General features: G+C 45.0%; 1 protein-coding gene across 6 annotated transcripts in view; it reads right to left on the bottom strand.

Annotated features, from left to right (window-relative positions):
* The window catches only part of ME3 (malic enzyme 3), a 217,552-nt gene that overhangs the window by 37,790 nt on the left and 153,875 nt on the right, over positions 1-25,887 (bottom strand). For 5 of the 6 annotated variants that reach the window (XM_010345647.3, XM_003935071.2, XM_010345646.3 and 2 more), the window contains exons 6-7: positions 25,594-25,755; positions 14,945-15,048 (exon numbers count right to left, since the gene is read on the bottom strand). In XM_010345647.3, the coding sequence (XP_010343949.1) occupies positions 14,945-15,048; positions 25,594-25,755 (266 nt within the window). The remainder of the gene's footprint in view (positions 1-14,944; positions 15,049-25,593; positions 25,756-25,887) is intronic. The other variant, XM_074400371.1, reaches the window with a different exon arrangement.

Below are 25,887 nucleotides of genomic sequence, written 5' to 3'. Positions count from 1 at the left end.
ATCCTGCACACTATAGGTACTGAGTCCATGGAGGCAATGATTATTAAGAACGGGATTTAATAACAGGCCAGATATGGAGATGCATGAGAAGGAGGAGCCCAGGAACAGCGGAGGATGGAGGGTGGAGTCCTTTTCTCATCAAGGTTGGGGATAGGGAAGGAAAGGCCAGCTTGCCAATGAGGCGGGCTTGGCACATGAGGAGTCCCAGGTTCTGTGGATTGTTCTAATGAATGTGTTCATGAAGCGCTGCGCGACACATGAGGTTAGGGAAGGGGAACACGCAGCTCAGGGCACAGTGAGCAGTTGAAGCCACGGGACTGGATGAAGATTCTCAGGCAGGGCATGTGCATGGAACAGGGAGCAGGGAAAGGATGCACCCCAGGGCACCCTGCATCCACAGAGCAGAGAGAGGCTGTGGAATAAGGTTCAGCCAAGGAGAGTGAGCTGGGTGGGCCCACACAGCAGCTGCTACCAGAGCCACACAATGGGCCGTGGTCAGGAGCATCAAATACTGCCAAGACGTTAAGTAAAACAGAGACTGCAAAGTGTCCATTGGAGTTGTTTAGAGGATCATTGGTAACCTTCACAGACCACTTTTGGTGGAGTGAAAAAGAGGGAAGCATCTGGCATGGGGTTAAAGTGAAAATGGAAGGGGAGGAAATGTTGGTCATCACAAATTTCAAGAAGCTTGGTTGTGAAGTAGGTAGGGTGACAGCCTATGGGGGAGGTGGGACTGAAGGTGAATTTGTTTTGGGAATGGGAGGTATACATATTAGATACAGGAGTCAGGATGGAGGGAAGATAAGAGATGATAGGGCTGGAAAGATTCTGAGGAACTGAGAGGAGGTGGGGGCTGGAGCACAGTTAGAATGGGAAGAAGACATAGTCGGATATCATACGACAGTAAGCACAACTCTGCCACAGACTTGTGTGAGGAGTGACTTATTCTTCTGGGGGTGGGAATGGGAAGAGGGGTCAGGGCTTGAAGAGGAATTCACAAGGATGATAGAGAATCTATTCCATGGGTGAAAAAACTGGATACTGTGGATTGGAGAGACAGGGAATACTGAGCCTGAGAAGGATAAGTGGAATTGGGCATGATTATCTTCAAACATAGGAACAACCGTCTATGGACAAGGATGTAAGCAGATTGATTTTGTATGGTTTCAAGGAAAAAAGCAGAGCTAATGGGGAGAAGTCAGAAGGACACAGATTCCAGTGCCATCTAAGGCAGAGATTTCAAACACTGGTTGGAAGGAGGTTGCTGGTCACTGGAGGTGAGTCCGTGATCACCGGAGCTCCACTTGGCACAGAAGTCGTGGAAAGGGTTCCAGCCCACGATGGGAGGGTGGACCTCTGAGGCCCTTCCCTTTCCCAGCTCCCAGACTGGGAGATTCCCTGGTGTGCTGGTATCTGGCAGCCAGACTGGCGGGCTCCTGTGACTGGGATTCTGGCATAGGGGGGGAAACTCCCATTGACTCGAAACATAGTCACAGGAAGCAGTAACTTCTAAGCAAAAGTCCCAGCATAATGTGGCCATTCCTCAGTCACTGTTCTGACAGCAGGTCTTGGCCAGACAGAAAACACTCAGGAACAGCTTGGCTTTCCTTCTGATTTTCCCTGTTTGTCTGAGTTCCGGGGCAAGCACACCAAATGGCGCCAGAAATCCCAGTGCTGGGGAGGGGATGGTGGCTGACCTGCTGACCTCTCAACCTCCCAAAGGTCAGTGGCAACACAGAGGTTTTCCTCTAGGGCACACAACTCACTCCTCAACCTCCTGCTTACAAAGCCCATGCACTTTTTTGGCCATCAACCCACTGGCTGGCTTGGGGGCTTCAGCATTTATGCCAGCCCATATTTGTCCTTAGAGCAGGCATCCCCAAACTTTTTACACAGGGGGCCAGTTCACTGTCCCTCAGACCATTGGAGGGCCGCCACATACTGTGCTCCTCTCACTGACCACCAATGAAAGAGGTGCCCCTTCCTGAGTGCAGCGGGGGGCTGGATAAATGGCCTCAGGGGGCTGCATGCGGCCCGCGGGCCATAGTTTGGGGACACCTGCCTTAGATTGTTTGTATCAGGTTGGCATGAGGCCACAGGTGTCCTCCATGAAGCTTCTTAGATTAATGAGGCCCATTCTGAGTGCTCTATTCAGTTGGTAGCTCTGTCCTGGGAATAAGGTCATGACTTTTAAAGCCCAAGTAAATGTCCCAGATCCTTTGACCACCTTATGCCCTTTATTAGCCTTGATCAACACTGCAGGCAGGGCCAATAGCTGCAAACACATTATATCTATGCAAACCTAGCAGTAATTATTTGGGCATTTCCCTTGTAGTTTATAAATTCCTTGACAGAAAAGTCTATTTTTGACTTCTTGCCATAGTCAACAAATGAATGAGTAAATGGATGGATGAATACATGAGTAAATAGGAAAACAAATAACTGAATGTGGTCTTAAACTCTTTTCTGGTCACTTTGTGTGTCCAAGTTATAATCACAGGGAAAGTTTAATTCTTCAGGACAAGTGTTTTCTCTGTTGCTATACTTTGAATTTGTGTTGCCACCCAAATCTCATATTGAAATGTAATTCCCAATGTTGGAGGTGGGGCCTGGTGGGAAGCGATTGGATCATGGGGTGGAGTTCTCATGAATGGTTTAGCACCCTCCCTCTGGGTACTGCCTTTGTGATAGTGAGTTGTCATGAGTCTGGTTGTTTAAAAGCATGTAGTACCTCCCCCCTCGCTCTCTTGTTCCTGTTTTCACCATGGGATATACCTTCTCCTACTTTGCCTTCTGCCGTTATTGTAAGCTTCTTGAGATCTCCCTAGAAGCTGAGCAGATAGATGTTGGCACCATGCTTCCTATAAAGCCTGCAGAACCACGAGCCAGTCAAAACCTCTTTTCTTTGTAAATTACCTAGTTTCAGGTATATCTTTATAACAGTGTGAGAAGGAACTAATACATTTGTGTTAGCCACATTGTAGGGCTCAAGGAAGGCACAGGGTAAATACAGGCTGAATGAAAATTTGGAGGAAATTTCATGAATTATGTGAAGGACAGAACATCATTGGATAGGTTTTCCTTAATTTCCCATAGCTTTCTCATTATCTGGCCTTGGGGAAGTAATTTTCTCTTAGGGTCTCAATTTTCTCATCTACAAAGTGAGGGAATTGGATCAAATGAGTGGGTTGTTTCTTGCTCAGGTATTCCAAGAATGAGAGATTAAAGTCCTAGATTGGATCCAGCGGGAAAATGAGAATGCTAAGATACAAATTGAACCACAGAAGGTATTCCTTATATTCAGTATATATATAAAAAAACTGAGCAGTGATCATTTATGCTGACAGGGACTCAGAATGTGAACACTCCTGTGAAACATTGCAATCAGGACTAACAGTACTAACAGTCAGGCATTTATAGTCTTTTAAAATTAAAATAAAATCCTCAAACTTTCTTTGCAGTCTGGATGCTATATGCCTAGGAGTTTTTCTTTGCATACATTGTGTTAAACCCCACAGGAGAAGCTTGGAGCTACAGAGCCTTAGCTAAGCTTTTGGCAGGACGCTCAGTTCTAACATCCTGTCTTGTACAGACCTCCACACTTGACCTTGCCTGGTGTGGACCTATCTTCAGGCCTGAATGATGAGATGGAGACAGCCCTGAAAATGAAAGGACATTCAAAGGTGGGCAAATAGCAAGCACAAAGACTCTGTGGCTATAACAAAGACAACATGTTTAAGGAGCAGCAGGAAGAGGGGTGGGAGCTGGAGCCATCAAAGGCATCCTTCCAGCTCTGAGGGCAAAGTACAAGGCTGCTGTATGTGGAGCCTCTGAATAGTTTAGTATCAGTTATCTGGGTGATTTCAGAGAAATTTTATAGCTTTCTGTTGGGCAGGCTTCTGTTTCTCATTTCTATACTGAAAAATGTGTCTCATGAAAAGATGTTTGGTTACTTGAGGGGGCGATGCCCTCTGAGTGGTGAGTTTGTAAGGCCCAAGTAACACTCAGCTTGAAACAGCTGCAAAAGATGTAAGAATGCCATCCCCCAGGAATACACAGACCACACCACCCACCTCTATGTACACATGAATCTATACAACACCTTCCACTGGAGGAGGGAGAGCCAAACTGAATAGGTGTGTGTTGGGGGTGGGAATGAAGACCAAGCATTTACTAATTGCACATACCAGGGATCTAAAGTGGAAATGGATCACACCTAGGGCTGTTTCCTTTTTTTGTTGCTTTTGTTTTTTCCTTCTTAGGTTTAGCACTGGAAAAGAGAGGGAAAGTAATATTGGAATGGCAGGGAGGGATAGGTGAGGGACTGTGGATGGCAGTGGTGGACATGTAAATGGATATATTAACTCTAACATGAATGCATGAATGTGGGCACACAAAAGCGCTACCTAAGGGAGAGTGGCTTTGGAAACTGCCTAAATCAGTAAGAATAGCAAACATGATTTGTTTACTATTATTCAGGTGTATGTTAAACATTTTACATGGATGGCCTAATTGATCTATCATAAGTACTCTACAAGTCTTAAAAATGCACTTTAGAGAGGAGGAAAACTGAGGCACAGATGAATTAAGTTGCTTGTTGGTAAGTATTAACAAGTAGCTTGGAACTCAGGCAGTCTAGCTCTAGAATTCATGCTTTTAACAACTGCAATTAGTGGGTAGGGTCTTAACTAGGGTCCCCTTTTTTAGATGAGATACTTATACTTTGTAACCTTCAGGTTCTTCATCTCTTAAAGCAAGTAACAGTACCTACCTCATACGGTTGTTGTGAGAATTAGAGAAGTTAATATTGTGGGAAGTGCTTGTATTGGTGTCTGCTTATAGTAAGCAAATAAGTAAGAGTTATTATTGTTATTATTGGTGCTTATTCATTGAAAGGAATCAGATTCCCCATCCCCACCACCATAAGACCCTTATAGTTCTTCATCTCTTCTGCCATAATCTAAGTTTCAGGTCTGGGGATGATTTTGTTCCTATTCTTGATACCAAGCGATAAAATCAGGCTGCTAAGAGAAAATGAAAAGGAAATAGCCAGATAGTGTCATTGAATCATATCCCCAGGCACTGAGTTTCTTCCAGCACATTTTGGCCTCAGTCCTGAGGCTGGACCTTAACTAGTGAACTGCAAACTCACTCAGTTATGCAAACTCACTCAGTCTGCTTGGTGCAATGGAAGTGAAAAGGTCCTGTAGAGTTGGGTGCTAGTATGCATTTTTATACAGTCTCCTAGCCTGTGACCCAGGACAGATTCCTTGCATGCATGGGAGTTTGTCACCATGCAAAATCTGGCTCTTGCTCTGCTGGGAACATGGAGGAGCTGGACTGTCAACAATTAGCCATATTAGGCTGAAAATGGGAAACTGTTCTGCTTCTTCAGAATCAAGAGAAGCCATAATGAATTTCAAAGTTCCTTCCTCTGTGCTTCCTCAGATGTGGTCAGATTCATAGCTTTCAGTCCATTCTAATTGGTAGCTAGCCTGGTGCAAACTTTTGGCCACCCACCAATCAACCAACTCCCACCCTCACCATCTATTCCATGAGCAAAGCCATGCTTTCTAGGAACTACCATTGGTAGAGATGTTACTGAGTCATAGGACCTGAGGTAGGAATGATCTTAAAGGCCATCCATGCCAGTTCTTGAACCCTTTTACCACAGTCCAAACACATCTTTGCCCAATCTCTCCTCTGACAATGAAAGTTTAAAGACCACAAAAAATTTAAAGAAAAGTGATAGGCCATTATAAAAGAGATGTCACAATGCAGTGCATGATTAATTAGCAAATGAATTATATAGCCAGTAAGATTACAGTCAGGGAAAGAGTTTCAGGCCAGGCTGGTCAGAGTAGATTTCCCTAGGGAAGGCAGCATTTGAACTGGGGCATTATTATGGGTTCTGCCTCTAATCTCCTCCCACATCTTGTCAATTTTAATACAGTATTTTTGTTGTTCAAGAACCTACCATGGCTCACTATGGCTCACTACATCAAGTCCCAGATAAGGTATTTTGTGGACTGGCAATTTTCAAATGTTTTTAGCAGAAGAATTCTTTAATAAAATGTTGAGCAGAAACCAGATATTGAAGGCAATGAAAAACAATATAATGTTTCTTTAAGTGGTTTAAATTTTTTATGGTTGGTGGAAAGTATTTCCTTTATAGCACGCCTGATGTGCTTCTGTGCTTCTGTGGAGTCCTGGGGCCCAGGGAAACTTGATTTAAGAACCACTGGATTAGATGACTGGAGGCCTTTCTACTTTTGAGTTCTAATAATCATGACCTTCTGGCTGGATTTCAAGGCCTATCATAGTGTGACGGTTAATTTTAGGTATCAGCTTGCCTGGTTTAAGGGATACTCACATAGCTGGTAAAGCACTATTTCTGGGTATATTTGTGAGAGTGCTTCTGGAAGAGACTGGTATTTGTATTAGTGAACTGAATGAGGAAGATCCACCTTCACCCAATATGGGCAGGCACCATTCAATTGGTTGATGGCTCAGATAGAACAAAAAGGCAGAGGAAGGGTGAATTTGTTCTCTCTTCTGAATTGGGAACACCCATCTTCTCCTGCTCTTGGGCATCAGAACTCTAGGCTCTTCGGCCTTCTGACTCCAGGATTTGCACCAATGACCCCCACTTCAGATTTAGACTAAGCTATGCCACTGGCTTCCCTGGTTCTCCAGCTTGCAAACACCATATCATGGGATTTCTTTGCCTCCATAATCATGTTAGCCAATTATCATAATAAATCCCTTCTCATCTATCTAAATACCTAATATCCTATTGGTTCTGTTACTCTGGAGAAACCTAAACAATAGATGTAGTCAGCAACATCCTTGTTTAACCTTATTTCAAACCACTAAACATTCATCTCTAGTTGGGCCATTCTTCTAGACACTCACTGCCTACCCTGCATACTCATTGCTTTTTCTATGTTCTTGCTCTTCTCATGATATACCTTCTATACAGAACATCACTTTTTCCTCCTGTGGCTTACTTGAATTCGGCCCCAAATTTGTAAACCTTCATTTCTTCCCAGTCATCCCTGATTGCCCCTTTCTCTGAATTTCCTTTGAACTGAGGGTCAACACCAAATCATTGAGTACTTAACTCTTTCCTAATTATTTTCTATTCAAAAATGTTGTCTTCTTGGAAGGAATGTAAGGTTGGACACAGCTGATGTCTTTTTTTGTTTTTCTTTTTTGAGATGGAGTCTCACTCTGTCACCCAGGCTGGAGTACAGTGGCACAATCTTGGCTCACTGCAATATCTCCCAGGTTGAAGCGATTCTTGTGCCTCAGCCTCCTGAGTAGCTGAGATTACAGGCATGTGCCACCATACCCAGATAATTTTTTTTTATATTTTTGGTACAGATGGGGTTTCACCATGTTGGCCAGGCTGGTCTTGAACTCCTGACCTCAAGTGATCCAGCCACCTTGGCTTCCCAAAGTGCTGGGATTAGAGGCATGAGCCACTGCCCCTGGCCTAGCTGATGTCTTTTATTTCTTTTGAATTTCATTGCAGTGCCTAGTATACTGTTGGATATGTAGTCATTATTCAGAATCCCTGGAAATGCATGATCAGATACATGATTTGTTGGTGCTGCTTCAAGCTTCTATGGTAAGTTTTTCTCACCTCAGTTATGAAAATAAAGCTCAAATCCCAGAGTTCTGGCTGCAGTACCTACTATTTCTATCTCTTTTATGGCAAAATGCATTCCCTTATGGAATAAGTATACGCTTTCCATTTGAAGAGTGAAATTTTCAAATGTACATATTTTTGGGGAAAGTGATGTGATTTTCACAGGAAGTTTTTTTTAGAAGAAATTCCCCAAACAAGGCAATCACCACTGTCTTTACCTAACTAATGAATTTGCCATCTCCCTCTTCCAAGCAGGGAAGTTTCACTGTCATGAAGTCAAGGCACTTTGTGGGGAATCAGGCCAAACATGTACCTGCTTATGGGATAGGCAGGCCTGATTCTTGCCCATGATGTGTCTTCGGGGTTGGGGTACCCAGATGTGTGAGTGCTTTCCCCACATGTAGAAATGCAGTTGTTCCCTGCATGAAAGCAGCACAGGTTCCTCATGGCAAAGGGGATTCCAGCGGAAACAATGGCCACAGCCCTGCTTGGGAAGTTTTCAGACTAAAAAGAAGCTGTCAGAGCTGCAGGCGTATTGCAAAGTAGACCTCCATGGCAGAGTAAGCTGAGAGAACATGCTGTGTCTTTCCTCCCTGCTGATAAAACTATGGAAAGTCTCCATGTGTTAATCCTTACACCCTCACCTTGGCCTTCAGTGTGACTCTGAAAGTGGGAGGAACTGGGGCTGCTCAAGATGCCTCTTCTGGGGATGTGGTCCATCGGAGTTTCTCTTTTTATTTTATTTTTTTTAAGAGACAGGGTCTCAGTCTGTTGCCCAGGCTGGAGTGCAGTGATGCCATCATAGCTCACTGCAGCTTTGAATCTCTAGGCTCAAGTGATCCTCCTGCTTCAACATTTTAAGCCAGTGCCACCATGCCCAGCTGATTTTTTTTTTTTTAAAAGAAGGGTGTGTCACTATGTTGCCTGGGCTGGTCTCAAAATCCTGGACTGAAAGTCCTAGCCTCAAATGATGCTCCTGCCTTGGCCTCCCAAAGTGCTGAGATTACAGGTATGAGCCACTCTGCTCAGCTGTAGAGTTTCTCAAATTTCAATCTTTGCACAGCTGTATGAGAATCATTAGGACAGCTTCAAAAATACAGATGTCCAGGTCTCAACCCAGGCCTTCCGTGGCATAGGAGCCTGAAGTCTATATTCTTGACAAGTTTCCTTGATGACTCAGAAGCACAGCTAGATTTAGGAACCATAGGTCAATATTAGCATGCGTACTTTTATTAGATCCACTGCTTTGCTCCAGAGTGGATTGGGAGTGGGAGTGGGGGTGGAATGTACCCAAGACAGCATATTCATGCATGTTTTTATAACTCAGAAGAAGCAGCTGCAGCTTCATGTGCACCAAAATAGAGGACTACTTTAGCTCTTGAAATATCCTGAACACCTGGAGAAAAATAACCCAGAGGCTCCCTTAGCCTCGGAGTTGCTATTGAGCTGTGGGAGTCACAGGACCAGCCGGCATGAGTGCTCATAGAGTCACAGATGCTTAGGTCACAAGGCTCCTTACAGATCAAAAGTGGGTAAAGCGTAGCACACAGCTGCCACCCCTTATTCCCTGCTCAGGGCAGACATTGCTAATCAACCATGACACTCATCCCTGTTGAACCCAAAGAGGTTCAGAGTCCTAGGCAATCAGAGCCGACACAATGAATGAAACCTTTTACTCTCCTGGCCATTCTTACCAACAATATCCTAGTCTAGTCCTAAAATTTTTTGAGCACTTTGACTTGCAGTTATCCATAGGACACAGTTCAGAAGACAGTGGTGAGTCATATTCTCTTCTCTTTCTCTGGGCAAACTCAATCATTCCCTTGATATTAATACTATCTATGGGTTGGCAACTCCCAACTTTGTTTCTGCCCCAGAACTCTTCTTGAGCTGCAGACTTACACAGAGACTCAGAGGCTAAGAAAGTGTTTATTTCTGTTTATTTCTCTGTGTATTGCTCACTATGCATGGCTCAGTGTCTGGTTTACAGCAAGTACTAGGTAGACATGCTCATTGATTTTATATACCATTTCCCTGCTTATCTGTGTAACTGAGTCATTCTTTTCTCATGCCCTCCTATAGTGCAGGCTGCCCCATTCCTCATCCCTCCCAGGCTAGATGGGGTGTGGCAGTCTCTGACATTGGTGGTCGCCATGCCTCCTAGTATTTATGTCCTTGTATAACCTCCTCCCTTGGACTCTAGTATGGACCTGTGATTTGCTTCAACCAGTATAATGTGGTGGAAGTTAGACTGTGCCAGTTCCAGCTTCCACTTTTGTGTTCTTAAGAGCCCCATTCTATCACATAAAAAGTTCAGCTATCCTGGGAAGAGACAAGGCCATATGAATAGGCCAGTTGAAGAGGCCATATGAAAGAGAGACCTTAATACTCAATGGAAAGACAGAGGAGCCTAACCTTTCTAGTGTCCCAGCTGAGCCTGCTCCCAGCTAGTTAGCTAGCTGAAAGCAGCCATATGTGTGACCATTGGCAAGACCAGGAGAAGAACCACTTCAGCTGAGTCAGTTCAGCTTGCAAGAATAAAGAACAAATAAAATGTTAAGCCACTAAGATTTGGGGTGGTTTGTTACACAGCAAAAGAAACAGTAGATGTGTTCCTTGACACCACAGATCAGGAGGCAAGTGAACAGTCTTGGAATCTCATCTCCTAAAGGTTTTTTTTTTTTTTTTTTTGAGATGGAGTTTCACTCTTGTTACCCAGGCTGGAGTGCAATGGCGCGATCTCGGCTCACCGCAACCTCCGCCTCCTGGGTTCAAGCAATTCTCCTGCCTCAGCCTCCTGAATAGCTGGGATTACAGGCACGTGCCACCATGCCCAGCTAATTTTTTTGTATTTTTAGTAGAGACGGGATTTCACCATGTTGACCAGGATGGTCTCGATCTCTTGACCTCGTGATCCACCCGCCTCGGCCTCCCAAAGTGCTAGGATTACAGGCTTGAGCCACCGCGCCCGGCCCCTAAAGGTTTTAGCTTTAACTTTGAATTTTGGTGCTCTGCTCTGCACAGAGGCCCAACAAGTCACAATTCCTTTCATCCCTGTAAATCTGATCAGGGCACAGGAGAGCCATCTAGTCATTCTGACAGTATATGTAGTTGAACAGAAATGTTTAGGGTAGCCCTCCAAATGTAAGGGTAGAAACAAGTGGAACGAGAAGCAGAGGGGAGAAGGAATGGGAGGAGTTATATTTAGGTTGAAGTGACACAGAGAATGAATGCTGGAGAATGCAGGGTTGGCTCCGGAAGGACGGGCGGTGGGGGGGGGGTCGTCACATCAAGTTTGGAAGATAACATTAAGGGGTGGGTTGTGGTAACTGGCTCCAGATATCAGAGAGGCCCACGGCTGTATGAATTTCTGTGAAAACTAGAACTTTCTACACGGAGCACTAATAGTAAAATTGTGATGTCCAGTATGGTGTGAATCTCAAGGATTATGTGTGTGTATGTGTGTGTGATTATGGTTGAGGGGGGAGAGAGGGAGAGGGAAAGGGAGAGAGAGAGAGAGACAGAGAGAGAGAGAGAGAGATCGAGAGAGAGAGAAAATGCACAAGATAAAAAAATGGATAGACCAAAAGAAAAATTTTTTCCTGAAGCTAAAAAGTAGATGACTTTGTAAAAAGTAATGTTTCTTTCATTTCCCTTTTTAAACACTCTCATCTAAGCAGCTTAAGAATCCCTGTATTTAGGGTTTTGGAACTAGGGATGAAGCGGGTGGTTTTCTTTCCTGGTCTGCCTGAAGGCCGAAGCTGCTGCTGACATCAAGCTTCTGTCCAGCCCAAGCCAGTTATCAGACAGAGCTAGGGCTCCAGGTGCAAACTTAAAACATAGACAATTCTCTTCCATGTTACTGTAAGTAACAGAAATGAAAATTGTGAATGAAAACCATCAGGGAAAACTTGTGACAGCAGGAGGTGGTGTTTGGGTACAATGCTTCCATCCACTGCATGGCAGAGAAAGAGCAGGAAAAATGAGGCCATCAGTCCTTGCCATCAGTCTTTGTCTCAGCTTTGAGAAGGACACACTCCCAGCTGTCTGTTGCTGTGGTTCACAGACCTAAATGGAGATTCCTTCTGTCCTGGCAGGTTCTCCTCAGTGGCCAAGCTCCAGGACAGGAACTAAGCCACAGTACATTTATTTCAGGCCAAAAAAAACACACATCCCTATTAGTGGGTAGGGCCAGGAAGGTGGAGCTTTTTATTAGCAGGATGTTTGGACAGAGACGAGGATGTTGAAAGCAGGAGTCAACACTTCCCAAAGTTCTTTCTTAAAATATGTTGTGTTTGACTTCGGAACTCCTGACTCACCCCCAGGCTGGGCATTCTGTCTTGGAGCTACTGTATTCCCAGGATTGCTTGGGGAGACCAGCTCATTCCCAACCTACAGTATCCACAGAAACATCTGCTATAGCTTATTAGAAAGTCAAAACAACCAACCATCAATTCATCATCTTTTCTGTTTAAGGACACATTCCTGTTGGCTGACGCATGCCCCTCCCCAAGGGTCATCCCCTGGAGCCTGTGTGTGTCTGTAAAACTGTGAACTGATTTTGATGATAGTTTGAACAGCCTTTCACATCCTAGTTTATTTAACCTTCTCACATGAATAGCAATACTTCTCTTTGGGGAATCACAGAATGATTACTGAATCATTAGATAAGCAGTGAGCCCTGGAAACAGGAAGCAAACAGTGGGCTTTCAAAGCCAACTTCCTTTCCTTCTCTTTTCATCCACAGGTGACACAGCATTATAGAAAGCAGTCTGTACTTGGAGTCAGTAGTCTCAGGTTCAGCTTGCAGTCCTGACAGGTACTGTGCGACCTGAGATAGCTAACTTGGCCTCTCTGAGTCTCAGTTTTCTCTTGCATAAAATGGGAATAATAATACCTATCTGGCTACCTACAGAGGATTTTTTAAGAGGTTGGAATAGAATACTGGGGTGGGAAGGCAGCTTAAAGGACATCTGATGCTTGAATTCCTTCCTATAACAACACCACAAATAAGCCATGCAACTTATCCTTGAACTCTTTCTGTGACAGGGAACTCATTCCCACAGACACTCCAGTGCAATGTGAGATAGCTGTGATTTATTTTGAGCTGAAAACTGCTTCCTTTAGCATTCCACCAATTGGTTCTTCTTCATGTAAATATGTAGAAACAAGTCCAACTCTCTTCTGAAAGAACAGCTTTTAGAATCTGGAGGTACTATCATGTCCCTAATATAGACAGAGCAGTCTCTGAGTATTCTCTCTACCAGGCTCAGCTTTTGGTTCTCTTCACTATCATGGTTATTGCTCTCCAAAGGTACTTTAGGTAATTTATAAACCTCAATGTAGCTTCTCTTGCACTGGTTATGGTATTCAGGATTTCTGAAAGGGAGAGAATAAAGAACGACATCCACCTCCCTTGTCCTAGATGCTGTGCCTCTGTTAATGCAGCGTACCCTTGGATTTGCTTTATTTGGTGGCCACGTCCCAATAGCAGCCCTTCCTCCTTCAGCAGCAAACATCTAGCTTTCTGATCACCACCTCCTTTCTTTCCAGCTTATTCCGTCTACTACCTGACTCAACAGTTTCTAAACCTCACCAGGACTTACTTTCCATTGATCATCCTGTCACTGTCCCTTGTCCCTCCCCTCTACCACATCCTCCCATTCCTTCCCCTCTTAACCAGCCTAGAGCTCATGACACAATTATAACCATTCCCTTGAGTAGACTGCAACTCTTTGGCTCTTTCCCTTTTTCCCTTGCCTGGCAAAATCCTCAACCCTGATTACGCTCTGCTGTCTTCATCTTCCTGCCCTTGGAACCAGACACTTGAACTTTGCTAGAGGAAACACAGAAACAGTTTAACTAGCTTAAGTTAAATTCATAAACAGTAACTCCGAGGGGGCCCAGAGAGGTGCCCAGTGATCATGTTCTAGCTTCCCAGTCTGGACATTCTGCCACTCTCCTAGATGACTAGGTTCCACTTCCTCTATCCTTAAACCTCCCCATCCTCACTCTATGCTGATGACCTTGTCTTCAAGTGAGTGGGACTCCCCCTCACTCACACCACCACCTCTACACGCCTGCTCCATCAGGGCCCAGTACTCTGCCTTCCCTTTCTCCCTGTGGATGGTTTTCTGTGCTCCAAGACTGAGCTCTTCAGGTGTGCAATGGATCCTTTGTCCTGCTTGCTTACTCGAGGACTTTTGCCCCCTATCCTGCAGTCCATCATTCATTTCCTCTTTTGACAGGATCATTTCCACCTTATAAACCATAATATTATTTTGCTCTCATCTTAAAAAACAAAACACAACAACAAAAACATTTTTCTTACTTCCAGATAAGGAAACCAGATAAGGAGACTCAGAAAAGTTTACTAACCTGGTCAAAGTCACATATCTAAAGAGTGGAGGGGACAAAGATCAAATCACAGTTTGCCCACCCCTAAAGCCCACCCACATGAGACTTTGTGGGCTCCAGCCCACTGCGCTGGTTCAAGAGGCTGAGATTGGGCAAGGGAGCACTTTGCCAAGGATGGGCAGGTCAGCTCTGCCAAACCTGTGCAATTTTGGAGCAGTAAGAAGGCTGGTGCTTTGCAAGTGAGAAGGGCACCCGCTTTGTCTTCAGAGGCCCACTGAGCTGCCGAAACTCTGGCTTGACCATCTTTTCTCACAGACTAAACATGGGAGTGTGAGGGCTATCATCAGGCCTCCATCCCAGCAGCATGTCAGCCACAGCAGGGTAAGTGGGTGGCCATGATGGCAGACAGATGGGGCAGGTGAGTGTGGGAGAAGCTGCCAGTATTGTGTACCCCAGTGAAAAGATGACACCTCATAAATCTTGCAGGCCCAGAGCCCATGTGGTCTGCCACAGTGCCTCACAACAAGGTGGAAAATAACCAAATGTGACATGCTGCCTTCCAATGCCATTTCATCAGAAGGGCGCACATCTTACCTCCACCACTTGCAACATCCCTACTTGTAATGAGAATTCTAGACCACTTAGGCCAAGAGCTTTTCCTCCCAGGACAACAGATACTTAACCACCTCCAGATCACAGCCTTCAGCCGTCAGCCCTCTCCTTCCCTCCCCTCTCTTCCCAGAGATTCTCCTAGAGAATGAGCCTATTTGGCGTCCAGACTTAACCCAAGGGGTCAAGTTGGAATTTTCAGAATACCTGGAAAAGCATGTATCTACTGCCTTTTCTTTATGTATCTGCCAAAACCAGTGTTGATTTCAGTCACAGCATCTCTTAAAAGTCCTCTTTCAAAAGGGACAGACTGGGTCCACTTACTTGTCTGTCACAGCCTGCATGAATTCATCCAGCAAGTCATCATACGCCTTCCCACGCACACGCTGGTGTTTCAGGCCAATGTACAGAGGGTCTCTGAGCAGCTCCTGGAACAGATAGCACCCATTGACTGAGCCTGCTCCCGGTGTTCCAGCTTCCCGCCTCCCCTCCACTCCAACAAGTATCCAGGATTACTGGGATGAACCAGGAGGTAGAAGGAGAAGAGGAAGTAGGAAGCTGACTGGACCGCCCACCACCCCCCACCCCCCGACCCCCGCCCAGGTGCCGTCTCTGAAAGGGTTTGGAGGCTAAGCCAGTGACTAAGGGTGGACTCTCAGGTGGTCCCCATTTTAGAAACCAAGGATGCTTTGAACCAGGCAAGTCTCTCTCAAACACGGTCTTTCAACCTCAACAGTGGCAGTACTCACATTTTGGCTGGGATAATTCTTTAACATGAGGGCTGACATGCATACTGTAGGATATTTGTCAGCATCTTTGGCCTCTAGCCACTAGATTCTAGCAACACTCACAGCTGTAACCATCAAAAATGTCTCCAAGGCCTGATGTGATGGCTCATGCCTGTAATCTCAGTACTTTGGGAGGCCAAGGTAGAAGGATCTCTTGAGCCCAGGAGTCTGAGACTGCCCTGGCCAACACAGTGAGACCCCATCTCTAAAAAAAAAAATTAAAAATTAGCTGGTCATGGTGGTCTGTGCCTTTGGTCCTAGCTACTCAGGAGGCTGTGGCAGGAGGATCACTTGATTCTGGGAGGCCAAGGCTGCAGTGAGTCATGATTGCGCCACTGCACTCCTGGCCCAGCCTGGGCAACAGAATGAGACCCTGTCTCAAAAAATAAAAATAAAAAAAAAAGAAAAGAAAAAGAAAAAGAAATGTCTTGAGACATTGACAAAGGTCTTCTTAGGGACAAAACTGTCACTGGTTGAGATCCACTGTGGCCGACTTTAGGCAGCATCTGCATTGAGGCTTTGGGTCTCATCCAGAGTCCCTGGTCTGGAGTCATATTAGAAAACCAACCCACTCTTCTATCCTTTTCATTCCTCTCTTTTCCTCCCCCTTCCTTCCCTCCCTCCTTCCTTGAAATCTTACTGAATACCTACCATGTGCCTCACACTGTGCTAGGCCCTGAGGATACAAGCATAGAATGAAACAACCAGGAACTTCATTTCAAGAAAGATGCTCACCTTAACACCTAGCCTATGTTCAGGGCCCCTCCACCCAACCTCCTGCAGCTCTTTCCTTCACAGCAATCATATGCTATTGGGTTATCTGTGTCTGCGTTGGTGTGAATGACCACTCCCGCTGGCTGACTTACTTTCCACATCTTCCATTCCTCCCACCCAATCACAGATTCAGTGGACTCATTCATGCATGACACATTTATTTCTCATTACTGTTGCTGACACTGGGCCCAGTGGGGGATTTGTAGAAAAGTAGGAAATGGTTGTTGCCTTCTAGGTGCTGACAGGTGGCTGCTGAGTAAACTAACACATTCTACTGCAGGGCAGAGTGGCGCTGCTTTGGAACAAAGTGTGGCACATGGAGGCACAGTGATGAGTGAAGAAATTCCCCTTAGTGTGCAGATTGGGATTGTGTCATACAGAAAATGGTCAATCAGGAAGAGACAGGCAGGTTTCAGCAGGTGGGCCTCTAGGCGGAGAAGTCAGCACTAAGAAAGGTTGGGGGCTGGTCGATGGAGGAGGAAGTACCTGGTATATTTGGGACATGGGAGGTAATTCCATGTGTTAGAATTTCTGGGAATTATCTATGTTTTGTCTGACTCACTAAAAATATAAGTTCCTAGAGGACAAGGTTTTGTGTTATCTTCACCTCCATCTGAACTGCTGGTGCAGGACACAAAGATTAGGACAAGTGGGCCTACGCCCCGACCCTCGGGGGCTTATAGTCAAGTGTCACCTCCACCACTCTCAGCTCTGTGACTTTGGGCAGGTTATGGGGCTTCTCGAAGCCTTCTTTTCATCTGTCAAGTGGAGATGAAGTATGGGCTGCATAGGGTGATTGTGATGATCAAGTGAAAAAAATATATGTGAAAGAGCTTGGTGAATTATAACGTATGCTATAAAACAGTGGTAGCAGTTTTAGCTTTCACGGTGTCTGCAATGTGTCATGTATTGTTCTAAGTGCTTTACTTAACCCAGTGAGGTCGCATCAGTTACAAAGGTGTGTGGCTCAGAACTGTCTTAAGGGAACCTGCTGAAGGAGGGCAATTGGTGGACAGCCTTTAGCTGCCACACTCTCCCTGGATTGCTTAAGGACTGAGCATGGAGGGAGTGTAGAGTTAACCATTTCTGCCCAACTGAAACTCTGCAGGGGCAGGAACTTCCCACTGGTCTGACTGAGCTGGAGAGACTCTCCCCAGGCTGCCCTACAGCCCAGGGTCTCTTACTCCCTCCCTCCTGCTCTCTCTTCACAGGTGGCTGACCTGTGCTACAGTCTGAAGGCTCCACTCACCCCCAACTCCTCCTACTCCCTCCCCCTTTATTCTTCACCGGTGTCGCCCCAATACCTCTCTCATATCTATTTCTCAAAGGACCCAAGAGGTAGGTCTCATCATTTCCCCCATTTTATAAATGAGGCAACAAGACACAGAGAGGTTAAGCAACCTGCTTAAGAGTTGGGTCTCATAAGTGCAGGAGTCAGGATTCAAAGCCAGGGCCAGAGTCTATGGTTGGAAGCACTCAGCCAGGCTGCATAGGTGGTTCTTCTGCATACCAACAATAATCAATTTTTCTTTTTAAGGACACTCTTTTGGGTCCATACTGCTTTAATATCACTGTAGTAGGTGTTGGGGAGGGTGTAGTTTAAGGGACAGAAAAGAAGAGGAAGTAACTGTGTTCTTACCCTTTACCGCAAATCCCAGGTACACATAAGATCTAAGGTGGGGTTAGCACTTTGTCAAAGGAACCATAGTTTTACATTTAGAAAGACGGTGGGTCCTGGCCTCCTCTTTCACTTTCCTCATTCCCTGGATTGAACACCCTTGAAACTGTTTAGGATTCTTCCCTGGTAGAGGTGCGTGCGTGCATGCGTGCATGCGTGCGTGGAGTGTGTGGGGGACCTAAAGTGTGAAAGTGGTGCATACATGGGGCCTACCCTTCCACATGCCACCTTCAAAGTGACCATCAGAAGCCACTTAGAAGCAGCAAACATCCAGAAAGAAGAAATGATACATGATAGTAGAGTAACTTGAAATAGCTAAGCAATAATTAAAATTGGTGGTTTTTAGACTATGCAGTCACCTGGACAAATTTGTAAGAGATTATTTACAGTGGAAAAAGCAGAATATAAATACACAGATATCATAATTATAACTATCTGAAACACACAGAGCTTGGAAGGACGTACACAAAAATGATTGAAAATAGTGTTTCTCTTGGTGTTGACAGAAAATATTCACTTTGCTAGTTTGTATAGAGATTAAAATGGTCCGTGGTGAGTTATAATTTAGGATGCTGCCAAATCACAGGTTTGAATCTTGGTGCACCAGGCAGCATAGAGTGAATTTCTCAATCCTGTGTATGCAATTTCTGGGGTAAGTTAAGTTCCTCAGTGGTACTAAAGAATTTTTAGATTTTCAAAAAATTTCTCAGTATACTGCAGTAAAGATCAAAGGTCACCCATAATGAGATACTGTTGAGATACAAGGGTGACTATAAAAAGCTTTTAAAAAGTCTTTATATTTTCCTTTCATAATAAAATGTTCTATGTCTCAGATACTTTAACCACAAAAAATGAAAAAAAAGTTTCCATATGGACATGATGTTAAAATATAGCTTCTTATGTTTTTTATAGAGTTTTAAAGTAATTAACTCATTTGTTCATTCTAATAGTCTGACCTCTTCTCATCCCATTTTACAGGAAGTTGGAGTTCAAGGGTTTAAGTAAACTGCCCATGTTCACAGAACCAGAAAGTAGCTACGCTGAGATTGAGCTTTGTCTGGGTCTCATGACAGCGTCCTCTTCAATCCATCACTTGATATTGTGGGGACCAGGGAACCAGGGAACCAAAGGGCAGCTCCTCACCCTCTGCCTGGTCCTTCTGGAAGAGGTCACTAGTGGCTGCAGGCTCTTATCCTGCAGACCAGGCTGGGGAAAAGGGAAAGCTGGAATGGGTTCAGGGGAAAGGCTGTGTCCACATCTCTAGTCAGCTGGTTTTCCTTTAGCAGGAGTGGCAATGGCTTCTCTAAAACAGTACTGGGCTGAGCTCCCATGGCTGACTTGGCACAACATAGAACAAGAAGTTCACATTCTGCTGTGTGTCCACCAACTGACTGATATACAAGAATGCCTGGCAGCAAGGGGTAGGAGTAGCAACCTGCCTGCTGCCTGGACCCCCTCCTTGCAGCCCTTCTCTATCTTGACTTCTTCACATGTGTTTAGAAGAGAAGATTTCACCAGATAGTATCGCCAGATAAAATACAGGATGCCTAGTTAAATTTGAATTTCAGACAGGCAATAATTAAAAAGAAATGTTTACAATTAAATGTCACCCATGTATTACATGGAATACACTTAGGCTAAAAACGTTGAATTGCTTATCTGAAATTTAAATGTCATAGTGTATTATATTTTTATTTGCTAAATCTGGTAACCCTATCAATACAGGCAGAGGAATCTTCAAATTTGGAGGCAATGTGCCACAGGGGAAAGGACACTACTGGACCTGGTGGCTCTGGTCAGGATGCTTCCCTCTGAGCATCCTCAGTAGGGCCCAAAGGAGCTCTAGGCTTCCAAGTAAGATAGACCTGAGTTTGAATTGAGGCTTTGTCACCTAACTAACTCTGTGGCTTTGGGCAAGGTATTTAACTTTTCTCTGCTCTCTGTTAAATAGGGACAATAATGATTTCTATCACACAATGCAAGCTCTTTGAGCTCCTCATTCATCTGTATCTCCCCAGAGAATTGTACAGTGATGGCACACATAAGCCCTTGAGAAGCATTTAGTGATACGACTGTCAGAGTCCTGGGACTGGGCTAAGGAGTTGCTGAATTAAAAACTAAGACGGTCTTAGAATTCACTTGGTTCAGCTTCCTCCAAATGAGTTTTTGAAGGTTGGAAAGAATAAATGAAATGCCCTAAGTCACAAAACACATTGGTGGAAACAACAAGGCAGAAATCATGGTTTCTAAACCAGGACTCTTCCCAGCGTGGGGACCAGGCTTATTCACTTCCAGACTTTAGTGTTCAGTAGGGTGCCTCGCACCTAAATATTGAGTGACTAAATCTTTCCCCTCTGTTAGATACTTACTAAGTTTGCTTTGGAACCAAGTAAGTCAATGATTATAATTTTAGGTGAAGGCCTTTATTCAGAGTGGATGAAGCAGAACTTTCTTCTCTGCCATGGGAGTTAGAGGGTTGAATGTGCTCTCTATGGCTGTTTGCCCAGCTCTGCCTCCCCTAAGGTTTTTCTTGGAGACAAAATGTCATGGAAAACAAAATGGTTTCCTCCTCTTCACTGCCCATATCAGTGAGCATTGGATTTAAGCTGGAAGACGGATACAACTCTTGGTTGAAAAAATATTTATTTTGCATAGCAACAGGCATGCTGTGACGTTACTCAGGAAACCTGGGTGTCTGGGAGGTCACTACATTGGGTTTACACTGTGGTCATAGCACACTTTCCCCTCACAGTGGCAGTCCCACCTACCACTCATTCCTTGGGAAGCTCAGCTAAGCCCGGGTTAAGCTACAGAGATCCTAGCAAGGCCATCCTCATGTGTTACATGAGGATGAGCTCACCATAGAGAGTGAGATCTATGATGGTACCACATGGAGAATGCTAAATAACAATGATCTTGCAAGGTAGAAGAAACCCTGCAACGCCCAGCCTGGTTACCAACTCCATGCTTCCTTGGCAGTCCAATAACACCCAAGGCAATATTTACCAGGCTCTGCGGATAATCTGCTCCCATGTTTGTTTCCCTAAGCAGACATGACTCCCTTCCCTACATCTGTTCTTCAGTTCTAGAAGATCACACAGCATCTCCTTCTGGGCTGAATTCATAGAGGCTCAAGACTTCTGCCAAGAGAAGACCTCCAAGGCTCAGTAGTGTCATTTTAAAGCCAAGCCCCACACCCCTGGATTCTCCCACACTGCCTTAGCACAGAGTGGGAAGACCTCTGGGTTTGGAGTAAAACCTTGGGAAAGCCCTTTCTGCTCTGAGCCTCTTTTCCCATGTAAAACAAGGGGGTTGAATGAGATGGTACTCAGATCCCTTCCAACCTGAATAGTCTGTGACTGGCTGTGTATGGATGAAACAAAATAAATCCATTCCAAACGCAGCCATGATGGACGCCTGAGCAGGTGCTCTCTTCCCCTACCCCCTTGGAACTTAATCACGGGATGTCCCTTTTTCATGGGATCATGGCCCCACACACTTATTTTTCCAAATCCCCTTGGTATCAGCAGGTAAAAGTGACGCAGAGTTTCAGGGCTGTGGACAGCAGATGTTTTCCTTCAACAGGAAACCTGGAGGGGTGTTGTCTTTGACTGTGATTAAAGCTCCTGTTGCCTCAGGAGTTTTTGTAGAGCCATACACACAGATGGTCCAGTTATTCTGACACTAAAAACCCCTCACAACAGCATCTCCCTGTGTGGACATGTGAGATAAAAGTGGTAAGGCCAAGCTTCCCTCTGTTACATCTTAGGCTTGCTCTGAGCAAAAGATGTGTCCTGGGACTTCTGGTGGGGGCGATGTCTTGCAAACAGAATCATTAAAAAAAAATGAGCTGTAGTTGGGAAAAGAGAAAAATAACCATGTTCCTAATGTCGGTCACTTTATAACTTTGAGAATTTTGTGTCCTGAATTTCTTCAAGTGGGTCTGTAGGGGGCCTGCTGTTCCCTAGAGGGGAGGATGGTATAAAGAGCATCGCTATCCTCTGACTTGATCTTGAGTGTCCATGGGATCCTGCCTGTGTGAAATACCGATTCTCGGCCCCCACTTCCCAGTCTATAATGCAAACACCTGATCCCTTGGAGCAGTGCACCATGGTGGGCAAGGCAGCTGTGGAGCCAGAGAGCTGGGTTCCAATTCCAGCTCTGAGACTTAGAGCTGTGGTATCTGGGGTAAGTAGTTGACATGTTTCAGTCTCAGTTTCTTTATCTGAAAATGGGGAGAATATACCAGGGAAGAACTGCTTCCTCTCACTCCTGGGGTGCATGCGGAGGACAGATCAGGGCATGTTCCCTCTTCCTAGATGGGGGTACTCTGGTCCCTCCCTGACATAAATAGCAGGCCCAGGGGAGGTTCTTTCCCTTCCACATCCAAAAGGGAGAGGTGATGCTAGAGGCCTAAAGCCCCAGGAGGAGAAGCAGATTCTTTGAGTAGATGTGACACATGACTCATTAAAGTGACCAATTAGGTGACAGTGTTGAAACACTGACAACTAGAATATTCTATTCAGGCTGACCCTCATGTATCTCCCTTAGGTTCAGCAGGGTGCCTGACACCCACTAAACACTCAATACACTTTTGTTAAATAAGGCAAAGTATTCACAAAATAATCTTAATGGGAAAAATTAGAACAAAATCACATTATGATCACACCTAGGTAATAACCACCTCTATGTATAGGCACAGAAAAATATTGGAAAGAAACACAAGTGCAGCGCTGTGAGAGAAATGCTATTTCCTTTTTCTTTTAAAATTTTGAATAATGTTCTAAATTTATTTTAGTAATAAAAAATTCTAAAAATCAAGAAATGATCTTTACTTATAAAGAAACAGAAACTGAGGGCACAGGTGTAATGTGGGGAGAGGAGCACAAACTCGGATTTGGATCCCAGTCCTGCCACTTCTAGCAGATCTTCTTGGGCAAATGAAACTCTCTGGGCCTGTTTCCTATGCTATAAAAAAAGAGAGTAATAACAGCTGCTCAATTCACAGGGTTATTGTAAGGCTTAAACCGAGTGGTCCACAAAAAAGGGCCTGACCCACAATTACTGCTACAGTCATTTTTTCTGGTGGGTTTGTTTTAAGTTAGAGCCAGCTCTAAACTTCAGCATATCATTGCCGAGTGCTGGACCATCAATGACAAAGGATCCCAGTGCACCAGGGCAGCCAGCACCCTTCCAGTGGATGCAGTGGCCTCAGAATAAAACTCATTCTGTTCCAATTCTTGTCTAAGGTCAGCTTTTAAAAGGAATGAAGGTCTCAATTAAATCCAGCTGGAACACTGCAGGAGGTTTTGGAGAGGAAGAATAAAACAAACAAATGCTTGTTTGCGCTCATCCAGGCTTGCAAACAAGCATTCTTTGAGGCCAAAAGACAATTTCAGCAAAACTCAGATATCTGCCTGGGGGAAGGGCACCACTGTGCAGAGCAAAACTTGAAGACTGGTTTAGATGAGCAGCTGTAAAGCGTGTATCCCCATCCAACCTCCTGTCTCCTGAACTGGTGAGGAGACACATGGAGACCAAGTGGTTTTAGAGGTTGCAGGATGCTCAGTAACTTCTGATCTAGGCTCTCAATGTACTAAAGGGGAATTAAGTCTAAGGAAGTGCAGTGACTTATCTGGCTCATCATGTTACTGAAAGCAAGGTCCCTGGCTCATCATGGTATTGGGAACCAAGGTCCCAATCCCAATACCTTTCCCACTTTCTTACGTTTCCTCGTCTCACTCCCACCCCCAGGATTTCCCAGCTGTTAGGCAAGGTCTGCCCAGTGTTCCATCATTGGATTGTATCTGCAGATGAAGTGTGAATAAGCATCATTCTTTACTAGGATCTATAGTGCTTGCTCTTGTTTGAAATGGGGATGCATGGATCGGTCACAGTGGCTCATGCCTGTAATCCCAGCACTTTGGAAGGTAGAGGTGAGTGGATCACTTGAGGTCACGAGTTCAAGACCAGTCTGACCAACATGGTGAAAGCCCATCTCTACTAAAAATACAGAAATTAGCTGGGTGTGGTGGTGCATGCTTGTAATCCCAGCTACTTGGAAGGCGGAGACAGGAGGATTGCTTGAAACCGGGAGGCAGAGGTTGCAGTGAGCCGAGATCAAGCCACTGCACTCCAGCCTGGGCAACAGAGCAAGAGTCTGTCTTAAACAATAAAATAAAAAAGAAATGGGGATGCATGGTGTCTAGGGAAGAGGAAGGCCCTGTAAAGAGGCTTGGCAAATTTTCTTAAGAGAGATCACTGCAGAATGCAAATAAGTATAACTTTTTTGATAATGTGAATCAAAAATTTAAAAAATGATCATTCCTTTTGCTTCAATTCTTAAATTTCTAGAAATTTATCCTAAGGAAATACTCAGAGATAGGGACGAAGATTCATCTGCAAAAATGGGTGTCAGAGCACAATTTATATTTGAAAAAAAAACTAGAAACAACCTAAGTGTCCAACTGTAGGGTTTTCTTTTGTAATTTATGATAAACCAGGCAGCTATTAAACTAACATTGTGGAAGAACGGTTAATGACCTGGAAGAAAAGTCATGACGGATAATTAAATTTGAAAAAGAAATATAAAATATGGTATATATAATAAGAACCCAAGTTTTACAAGTGCTTTGGAAAAAAAAAAAGGCTGGGAGAAAATATACCAATTTGTCAACAATGATTAATGCTTGTTGTGTGAATGATGTTTTATTTTTAACACTTCTCTGAATTTTCTCATTTTTTTTTTTTTTTGAGACAGAATCTTGTTCTGTCATCCAGGCTAGAGTGCAGTGGCACAATCTTGGCTCAGTGCAATTTCTGCCACCCAAGTTCAAGTGATTCTCCTGCCTCAACTTTCGGAGTAGCTGGGATTACAGGCATGTGTCACCACGCCCAACTAATTTTTATATTTTTAGCAGAGATGGTGTTTCATCATGTTGGCCAGGCTGGTCTCAAGCTCCTGGCCTCAGGTGATCCTGCCCAGCTTGGCCTCCCAAAGTGCCAGGATTACAGGCATGGGTGACTGTACTAGGCCTCAATTTTTAAAAGATGAACATGCACTGATCTCAAATATAAATGTCATTAAGAGGGAATCCTTGGATATTTTTCATGGTTTCTGACACAGAGATGGAGCTGCAAATCACAGACATGCCCAGGGTGGTTCCCAGAGCAGACAAACCATTGGCTGGGGTTTGAGTTCCTTAAACCACGAACTGTTAGGAATGCTGCAGGTGGATCTCACCTACAGCTTGGCCCAGTTTCTTTCACTAGGTTTACAGGACACTGATCTGCCTGATCAGACATTTCAGCCCCTGGTCCTGGTGCTTTGAATTCTAATCCTTCCACTGGGGCAGCTTGCCTTGAGAATGCTAAAAAACACAGCCCAGTGGTCACACCCACCTCAAGGGAAATAGAAACTGCATAGGGTAATGGAAGTTAGGGAGGAAGGAAGCCCAAGCATGGAAGCCTCTGTGGGCACAGAGGGCCTCATGGAGGTAGAGGAGCAAGGGGATCCAGGAGCGGAAGAGGGAACAGAATGGAGCTAGAGGTGGGCAAGCAGGGAAGAAGGTCCTCTACTCCACAACTATGTAGGGTGAGTGCCCTGGTCAGGGGGATGCAAAGAAAGAAACGGCCCATTGCTATGTAGATATAACCACCCACAAACATGCTCCTCACCCCATCCCAGTTGCCACCTTCTGGCCCCAGAGCTCCTGGCCTGGGCAGCGGGTTACCTCATTGTTGGTGCCGACATCCAGCAGCACAGGGAGGCACTGTTGCGGGTTCACCCCTCCACACGCTGTGTACAGGGCCAGCTTGCCCACAGGGATGCCCATGCCATAGCAGCCCAGGTCTCCCAGGCCCAGGATGCGCTCCCCATCAGTCACCACCACGGCCTGAAATCATCAGGGAAATCAATCAGAGACAGCACTTCCTGCGACAGAGTGCTCATTTTAGCAGCCTGGGCCCATCAGGCTTGACGACTGGATGCCCACTGACTTTGCAGGGATGAAACAGCTTGTCTGGGA

The sequence above is a fragment of the Saimiri boliviensis genome, chromosome 6 (assembly GCF_048565385.1).
Source record: "Saimiri boliviensis isolate mSaiBol1 chromosome 6, mSaiBol1.pri, whole genome shotgun sequence".
In the NCBI taxonomy this organism is placed as follows: domain Eukaryota; kingdom Metazoa; phylum Chordata; class Mammalia; order Primates; family Cebidae; genus Saimiri; species Saimiri boliviensis.
This window is presented reverse-complemented; position numbering and strand designations above follow the sequence as displayed.